Source organism: Nicotiana sylvestris, chromosome 6 (assembly GCF_000393655.2).
Source record: "Nicotiana sylvestris chromosome 6, ASM39365v2, whole genome shotgun sequence".
NCBI lineage: Eukaryota > Viridiplantae > Streptophyta > Magnoliopsida > Solanales > Solanaceae > Nicotiana > Nicotiana sylvestris.
The window spans coordinates 202,093,143-202,102,646 of NC_091062.1; the positions used below are offsets into that span (position 1 = coordinate 202,093,143).

Sequence of the window (9,504 nt, forward strand, 5' to 3'; positions counted from 1 at the left end):
AAGCAGTACATGACCTCACAATTCGTGAAAGGACAAGAGTAGAGGTTTCAATTCAGCATTGAGAGAACAAAATCGCACGACAGGGAAGAATAGAAGTGAAACTTTTCCTAACTTTATAGCCTCTGGGGGATAAATACAGATATCTCCGTACCAATCCCTCAGACTCTACTAAGTTGTCTGTGAACTGTGAGACCCATGTAACCTAGAACTCTGATACCAACTTGTCACGACCCGGATTTTCCACCCTCGGGAGTCGTGATGGTGCCTATTAATACGAGCTAGGCAAGCCAATTATTAGCACAACTTACCTTTTTACCTATTTTATATTCATTAACAATTTCGAAGTAATAACATTTAAATACCGGAAGTTAACATAAGCGGAAGAAAAAAAAACAACAAACTATCTAAACATAAATATCTAGTACAACTGTTTGAGTCTCGACTACCCAAAACTGGTGTCATAGTTTCACAGACGGTCTAAGAATACTACAAATAAAGGGTCTAAAGAAATAAATACAACACTGTCTCTAGAAATGCATGAAAGAAATAGAAATAGTAGATAGAAGGAGACGCCAAGGCCTGCGGACGCTTGCAGGACTACCTTGTGTTGCCTGATAATTAAGAATCAGCAATCTCGCTGCGGTCCGAAGTCCACAACACTGGGGTCTGCACAAAATAGTGTAGAGTGTAGTATCAGCATAACCGACCCCATGTGTTGGTAAGTGTCTAGCCTAACCTTGGCGAAGTAGTGACGAAGCTAGGACCAGACCACCAAATAAACTTGTGCAGTTATATAATAAACAACGGAAAGTAAAGCAGGAATAAACAAGTAAAGATGGGAAGAGGAAACATGTTTCGGGGAATAACAGGTAAAAATATAATATCAAGAGAACTATAAAGGAATCAAAATCCAACCACTAACAATAATAAGGAAAACAAAGGCAGATTTCACTTTCTTTTCACATCTTGTTGCAGGTGTGCAACCCGATCCCATTTCCTGTATCTCGTGGCACGCGTGCCACCCACTCCCATTTCCTTATATCTCGTGGTAGGCGTACCACCTGCTTCTATTTCATTATATCTCGTGGTAGGCGTACCACCCGCTATTATTTCAGTATATCTTGTGGTAGGCGTACCACCCGCTCCCATTTTATTATATCTCGTGGTAGGTGTACCACCCGCTCCCATTTCATTATATCTCGTGGTAGGCGTACCACCCTCTCCCATTTCAGTATATCTCATGGTAGGAATACCACCCGCTCCCATTTTATTTTATCTCGTGGTAGGCGTACCACTCGCTACCACTTCAGTATATCTTGTGGTAGGCGTACCACTCGCTCCCATTTCATTATATCTCGTGGTAGGCGTACCACCCGCTCCCATGTACAAGCCAACAATAATCACAAGGAATCCCGGCAAGGGCACAATAATATAAACAAACATCCCGGTAAGGAAACAAAGATATTTCAACAATATCCCGGCAAGGGAGAAGCAACTATAACCAAACTTGTTACAACATCTTATTACCTCAGCTATAACCAAACTTGTTACAATACCTAACTACCTCAGCTATAACTAACCTTGTTACAACACCTAACTACCCAGCTATAACCAAACTTGTTACAATACCTAACTACCTCAGCTATAAATAAACTCGTTACAACACGTAACACAAAGAATCATCAACCTAAGCATCCGTAATATCAATTAAGAACACAATACAAGGGAACCTCAACTCAACAATAGCTCGGCAAGGGGGCAACATAATGATCTCTTCTCTTTCTCACTTTTACTTCACAATTCGAACCAATGCTCTAGAGTTTCAATTATCACTTATACTTTCACAATTCGTTATACAACTAGAGCCAACACTCCTCAATGTTCATATGTCACAATTCTTTCCACAACATTACACAACAAATAAAAATCTTCACCAAGGCATGAATAATACAACGAAGTCATGAAAATCACAATATAAGACTCACGGTCATACTTGACACCAACGTATAGATACTCATCACCATGCCTATACGTCGTACTCAACAAAAAACAAATAGCAAATAGGACACAACTCCTAATCCCTCAAGCTAAGGTTAGACCAAACACTTACCTCGATACCACGAACACAATTCACAATTCAATTATAGCTTTACCCCTCGATTCCACCACCAATTCGCTCGTATCTAGTCACAAGTTACTTTATTACATCAATAAGCGCTAAATGAATCAATTTGAATGCATGAAAATGAATTTCCCAAAGTTTTGCCCAAAAAGTCAAAAATCGCCCCCGGGCCTACATGGTCAAAACCCGAGGTTCAAACCAAAACACGATTACCCATTCCCCCACGAACCCAAATGTATAATTTATTTTGAAACCGAACCTCAAATCGAGGTTCAAATCCCCAATTTTCGAAAAACCTAGGTTCTACCCAAAACACCCAATTTCCCCCATGAAAATCATTGATTTGAAGTTGAAATCATGTTAAAAAATGTTAAGAATTGAAGGAAGTTAGTTAAAAACGACTTAAAATTGATTTGGAGAAGAAGAAATCCTTGAAAAATCGCTTAACTGTGTTTATGTTTTGAGAGAATATGAAAAATGAGTTTATAATCGTCTAAGTATAAAAGTTGCAGGTCTCTGATATGGGAATTGCGAATAGGAGTTCGCGATTGCGAACTCCGATCTCTGCTGGCTTGGGAATTGCGAACATGGGTTGGGAAATGCGAAGCTTGGGAATTGCGAACATGGGTTTGGGAAATGCGAAGCCTGGGAATTGAGAACATGGGTTTGGGAATTGCAAACATGAGTTTGGGAATTGCGAAGCCTGTAGGCCAGCAATTCCTTAAGTCCAAAATTTCACCCTGTGGCCTATCCAAAACTCACCCGAGCCCTTGGAGCTCCAAACCAAATATACACACAACCTCAAAAACATCGTACAGACTTATTTATGTACTCAAATCACCAAAATAACATCATGGACATTGAATTAAATCTCAAGATCAATGAAATTTCTCAAAAGTTCTTTAAACATCAACTTTGCATTTAAGGTCCGAATCACGTCAAATGGATTCCGTTTCTTACCAAACTTCACCAATTATCTTAAATCATATATAAGACCTGTACCGGGCGCCGGAACCAAAATACGTGCTCGATACCAACATGTCCTAATCAAAATTCATTTCCAAACCTTATAAACAATTTCAGAAAATAATTTCTTTCAAAAATTCATTTCTCGGGCTTGGGACCTCAGAATTAGATTCCGGGCATATGCCCAAGTCCCATATTTTCCTACGGACCTTCCGGGACCGTCAAATCACGGGTTCGAGTGACCAAAGTCAAATTAATTCATTTTATAGTCAAAACTTATCATTTTTCACAGATTTTCACATTTAAGCTTTCCGACTACTCGTCAGGACTGTGCACACAAATTGAGATGATGCTAAGAGAGATTTTTAAAGCCTCAAAATGTAGAATTTCATTTTAAAACAAGTGATGTTTACAATCAGACGCCTAGTTCACGGTGGTTCGACCAGTATGGGCTAGATTGGCCATTTTCTAACTTTTAACGTTAGAATACTGGAAACGGATAATCTGTAAATAACATGTACTGGGGGAAAAAGGTTTTGTTTGCCGTTAGTTTTCAAACCTTGACCAACAGTAGGATGTATTTTGCTCATTGTATTTAAACTTTAGGATGTTTTGTGATCATATAAATATTTAAAGGATGAAATTTAAGTTTGAGAGAGTATAATTTAGGGATGTTTTGGTCCAAAACTCTTGTCGTTCAAGTCAACACATCGATTTGGTTACGCGATTTTCTTCTTCCTCTTCGTCGTCGCACTGTTTACTTGACTTTACCAGTTTTCCGTTACCCATTTCACACGTTGATTCAGTCCATCATCATGTTTCTCGAATTCTAAAAGCTCCTTTGATTGAACTCAAATCATCTAATGCAGAAATAACTTTTCAGATCTGGTTATCTCTTATCGAAAACCAATTGAATAATGGGCCAAGAAGGTACGATTTTACTTGATGGCCAACTTCACAGAGACAAGAAGCCAAAAAACAGAATATTGGGTCTGATTTTAAGGCCATTTTATTGGTTAGGAAAGTTAAGTGAGGAGTTGCACTGGAGCTTTGTGTCAGCTGTGGTAATTGTGTATGGGATAAATCAGGGAATGAGTTTAGGTTTGAGCAAGATTAGTACACAGTATTATATGAAAGATGAACAGAAGTTACAGCCATCTGAAGCCCAAATTTATTTTGGAATTATTCAATTGCCTTGGATTGTTAAGCCTCTTTGGGGTCTTTTAACTGATACTCTACCTATTTTAGGATACCGAAGGCGACCTTACTTCATGCTTGGTGGTAAGTTCATCATTTGCAAATTGAATTAACGGCTAGTATGATTATTATTATTATTCAATTCATTAGCTGCTGCCTGCTAGCTTTAATGATTTTAGTTATGCTAGCTTTAATGATTTTAGTTATGTTTGTTTTTCTGTTCTTTGTGACATGTTTGTTGAAATTATTCTTAAGTTTTGACCATGCGATCCGTTTTTTTTTTCATTCTCTTTTTCATGTAAGTTGTGAGCACTTGGGTTTGTTTGCTTAGAAAGCTTCTAAATCAATTAACAACCACATTTTAATTTGAATCTGTTTTTCTTAGTTCTGTTTCTTGTTTCAAAATTCAACTATGTTTTTATCCTTTGTAAAGTAATGACAGTATGATGACTTTGAAATTTGAACCACCATTAAGCATAAGTTAAGATCAAGCGTGAGGAACAGCTGAAATTCCTAGTGTGCTTGGGGTTTCCTATGGCTGTAAAGCTTTATTTGAGCTCTGAATCGTTTATTAAGCTATTAATCTTTATTACAAAAATGAGTTGACTAATGTTTTTTTTCTTTATTAAATTTCCTCCCTGTGAATACACCAAGGAGCTCCAATCTTGTCCCAAACTGCCATCATTTTGATGATATGAGTTGTTCATACTAGCTGTACAATAGTAACCGTTGGTCTTTAGAAGCTGGCCCATTTCTGGAAACCATGGCAGTAATGAGCCGTCAGTACCTAACAATATGATGTCACTGGGAGATGGAAGAATATTTATGTGTTATTCCAATAGTGACATTGTGACAATTGTTCTTACGTTCATATGGTGATTTTCTCCTTAATTAGAGAAACGTTGGGAGATAGATGCACCAGTGTTTGTTCAAGGAATTCAAAAGGATCAGTAAGATTATTTGCTTACCTGTTCTTTTGTAGTCCAGCTCAAAGGAGGCCCCTAAAATTTTGAATGCTAAAATCATTGCTCTCTCACTGAGGTCAAACTAGCTCTAGTTTTAAGGAACTTGCTCATCGCAGTTGCGCAGTTCAAAAACAACACCACCACCAACAACAAACCTAGTATAATCCGACAAGTGGAGTCTGGGGAGGGTAGTGTGTACGCAGACCTTACCCCTACCTTGGGAAGGTAGAAAGGTTGTTTCCGATAGACTTGCGTAGTTCAAAAAATAAGATTATTTGTCCAAGTCATCTGTTCTCTGGGATGATAAGAAGAGTTTAGAATACCGGGGAAGACCTTTTCTGTTATTAAAAAACAGAAAAGGAAAGCAATAGATATGATAGTGACGAAAGCATAGGGGAGGAAGGAGGATGGGATTGAAAGAAGATATACTGAATATGTCACTTGCTACGGTTCCTGAGTCCAGAATGAGTTTGCTATTCGCAACCTGACCTAAAATATAAATTCTGTATGTGTAGCTTCTTTACATCATAGATTAATATATATTAAGAAATAGAGAGTTTGGAAGGCTTACTACAGGACATTATTAGGAAAGAAATTGGGTTCACATTTTTCTTACTCCAAGATGCATTTAGAAACATGAATTGTTATTACATTTTAAAACAAAAGGATCACAACATGGATTGCTAAAATTTGCGATACCAATCCGCTACTTGTATCACCTATGGTTAGAAATGAGCCGAACTCGCAAAGACCGGGGGTTAGTGCATCATAGTAACTATGATAAATTTTTGGTGGTCGAAGAATTATAAAGTGACGAAAAGAAAAACGCCACCAGAAAGGGGGAGAAAAGTCAGTGGCTCATGGAGCAAAGGATATCAGTTCTTTTTTGCCAAGAGTTATTCTCCTCTCTTTCTTTTACTCACTTTCTGCTTAATTGATTTGTGAAAATGGGGTTTAGTTGTTCATATTTGGCAATACCTTCACTTAGTTTTTGGTTCTGTATGAGGGTAATGCCACCCTTCCAGTACATTTGCAACTAACAAATTAATATATGCGCAAACACAAAGTGCGGGGATATAAGTTCATATCTGGGTGCTTATATGCTTGTGGGGACGACATAAACGGATTTCATTAGTCGTTACATTCCACAAAACATGGTCTTGAACACACGAAAATATGCAAAATCTTGTCACGGCCATTTAATATAAGAAAGTCTACCATAGAAAAGAGAGAAATAAAGTTCCAAAATCTTTATTTTCTGTCAAATCAGCTGAGGTGCTAGACTGTCTACCGCAATCGAAAGTGAGTTCTGACAATATTGAATTCTCTAATTGCTGCTTCTATTTCCGCATCTATTTTGCTAGTTTAGAATTTCAGTCACATCATGTGTGAGTAATGAGTTAATTGATACCTTATCTCCAGCAAAATAGGGCCTCCTAACATTCAGTGGAGAATGGGGAAAACTAAATTTTGTGAAGTCTCCAAAGCATGAAGGGAAACACTCAAGTGGCTGATCTAGTTGCTCTATGGTCAAATTATGTAAAGCCAAGTGTGAAGGATGAAATTGATAAGCACAAAGAACCACATCTACTCTTTTTGTCATATATGGGGAATCAAAAGAAAACTATCCTTTGTGCCTTTTCATGTTTTTTTCCAGCTGGTCTTATGAAAACTTTTAACAAATGGAATTTTTTGATGTAGCTTGTTTAACAATCTATTGCATTCATTAGTCTCCAACTTCCAGCTGCCGTGTAATTGACATTGCAAATAAAAAATCATTCTTTTGACTTACCTCCCTTTGTTCTTTAGGTTTCATTGGTGTTGTCGCCATGCTTAGTCTGTCAATCAACCAGAACTTACACCTTGCATTTGCTTTGTTGTGCCTAATGGCTGGCAGTGCGGGAGTGGCAATAGCAGATGTGACTATTGATGCATGTGTGACAGAGAACAGCATAAGCCATCCTTCTCTTGCCAGTGACATGCAAAGCTTGTGTGGTCTGAGCTCTTCAGTGGGGCAACTGATAGGGTTCGGAATCAGTGGTTTTTTGGTTCATCTAATTGGATCCAAGGTTTGTTGATTGAGTTATTTGCTATCTTTCCTTTTTTCTGGATGTAGTATTCTTTCTGCTTTTGGTTGAGGTTTGCGAATTTGATCAAATCATTTTGTCAAGCCTGAGACTCATTACATGAAAATTAGGGCATTACTATCTCAATAAGATTTTCTTACTTCCTGAATTATATCAGTATCTTAAGCTACTTTAGGTTACTTTTAGATCATACTGAACCATCATGCTTCATGATTAGCTGACTGTTTCAATACCAGTCACTGCTTTGATGTCGCTGATATATTTTCTTGTCTACTGATAACTCTGACAGGGAGTGTTTGGAATTTTAAGCATCCCTGCTGGTCTGGTCATTTTGGTAGGAATGATGTCACGTGAAACATATGTACCCAACGTTGCATATAAGCGGGTAAGTCGCCTTCGCCACTTTAGGGATCCTTATTATCTTTTGTATTTGTCTCATATATGTATGTTTCTGAGACAGGTAAGTCAAAAGTTCTCTGATGCTGGTAAAGCTATGTGGATGGCACTGAAATGCCAGAGTGTTTGGAGGCCATGTATATACATGTACATTTCTCTTGCATTGAGTTTTCATATTCACGAGGGAATGTTTTACTGGTATACAGATGCAAAGGATGGCCCGTATTTTTCAAAGGTATTTGAATTTTATCTCTACAACCTATTGTGGATAACTTTGAAAATGACTCAAGACCTAACTTCTTGCTCATTATTTAAAATTGGTCATTCTTTTCTTTTCGAGTTGGAAAACTATCTTAACACAAGACGTAAACTATCTTAACACAAGACGTCTGAATATAATTGCATGGGTTGTGCAGGAGATGGTAGGGTCCATATCTTCTGTTGGTGCGGTGGGCTCTCTTCTTGGTGTTCTCCTTTACCAGAATGCCTTTAAAAACCATCCTTTCCGTAGCGTACTTTTCTGGACTCAGTTACTGTATGGTGCTTCAGGGCTGGTAGATTTAATATTGGTCTCACGTGTAAACTTAAAATTTGGTATCCCTGATTATGTTGTTGTTGTAAGCGATGCAGCATTCTCTCATATGATCGGGCGTCTCAAATGGATGCCTCTTCTTGTACTCAGTTCAAAGCTTTGCCCTTCAGGCATTGAAGGAACTTTTTTTGCTTTGCTAATGTCAATCGATCATATTGGTATGCTCACAGCATCCTGGGGTGGAGGCCTCTTACTTCATACCTTCAACGTTACAAGGACACAATTCGACAACCTTTGGATAGTGATAGTGATCCGGAGCTGTTTAAGAATCCTTCCAGTTTGTATTCTTTTTCTAATACCAAGCAGTGATCCAAATGCTTCTATTCTTCCAACTGAAATGTTGAAGAGTAAAAAGGGTGACGATATTGTTGAAAATCAGAATATGGAAATGGCTTCTCTTGTTAGCAATGTTGACCAGCATTTAGTGGATACATGAGTGAAAATTACAAACTGGGAAAATGTACTCCAGTTTGAAACTTCATTTTGTCTCCTGTGCTGCTGAATTGGTGTGCAGCATGACAGAAATTATACAAGATGGGATTTACCAGCTTTCTGGTAAAAAGAAGTTGAGCTGACTGACCAAAGTTATTCATCCGGCAAGTCTTACGTTTCATGTATTCCTTCATAATACTTCAGAAAGAGTGACCTTGTGAAATTATATGTACGACGAGTAGTTGTAGTTCTTGGAATCTTGTGCAGCTATTAATTGTGCTATAGTACAGTTGGCTCTGGTCTTGCTGTGATAGAGAGGAGCAAATGGAATAGTACTGTGGCTGGTGGGCTTAAGATTGATCGCTAAGTCTAAAAGAACACGCATTCCGTGGAATCAACCACTGATACTTGCATTAGGGTAGGTTGTCTGCATCACACCCTTTTGGGGTGCGGCCTTTTCCCGACCCTGCGTAAAGGCGGAATACTTTATGCGCCGAAATGCCCTTTCTTTTAGACTTAGTGGTCAATCTTAAGGCCACCGATTGACCACTGAGTCTATCTTGTCTAAAAGGGGAAAACTAGAGTCCAGAACCAAAACGTGGTTCATTTGGACTCAAAGAATCAAAATGTGGGGGAAACAAAAACTGGGCACCATAATATATATAACGCCCTAGCATACCGCGTTATACCTTAACGACAATTTGTCCGTTAAGGTATAGCGCCCTAATATAAGGCGCTATATATATT

At 38.3% G+C, this 9,504-nt stretch overlaps 1 protein-coding gene across 1 annotated transcript; it reads left to right on the forward strand.

Moving 5' to 3' along the window:
- The first annotated feature begins 3,708 nt into the window (after positions 1 to 3,708).
- Positions 3,709 to 9,089, forward strand: LOC104224543 (probable folate-biopterin transporter 3). The gene is made up of 5 exons (XM_009776227.2): positions 3,709 to 4,369; positions 7,060 to 7,319; positions 7,627 to 7,722; positions 7,798 to 7,968; positions 8,150 to 9,089. The coding sequence occupies exons 1-5, from the start codon at positions 4,006 to 4,008 to the stop codon at positions 8,759 to 8,761; spliced, it is 1,503 nt and encodes a 500-aa protein (XP_009774529.1). The 5' UTR covers positions 3,709 to 4,005; the 3' UTR covers positions 8,762 to 9,089.
- The last annotated feature ends 415 nt before the right edge of the window (positions 9,090 to 9,504 follow it).

Coding starts and splice junctions, on each gene's coding strand:
- LOC104224543 (XM_009776227.2), top strand. CDS start 4,006: ATGGGCCAAGAAGGTACGATTTTACTTGATGGCCAACTTCACAGAGAC. Junction 7,723..7,797: donor CCAACGTTGCATATAAGCGG/GTAAGTCGCCTT, acceptor TTTCTGAGACAG/GTAAGTCAAAAGTTCTCTGA. Junction 7,969..8,149: donor ATGGCCCGTATTTTTCAAAG/GTATTTGAATTT, acceptor TGGGTTGTGCAG/GAGATGGTAGGGTCCATATC.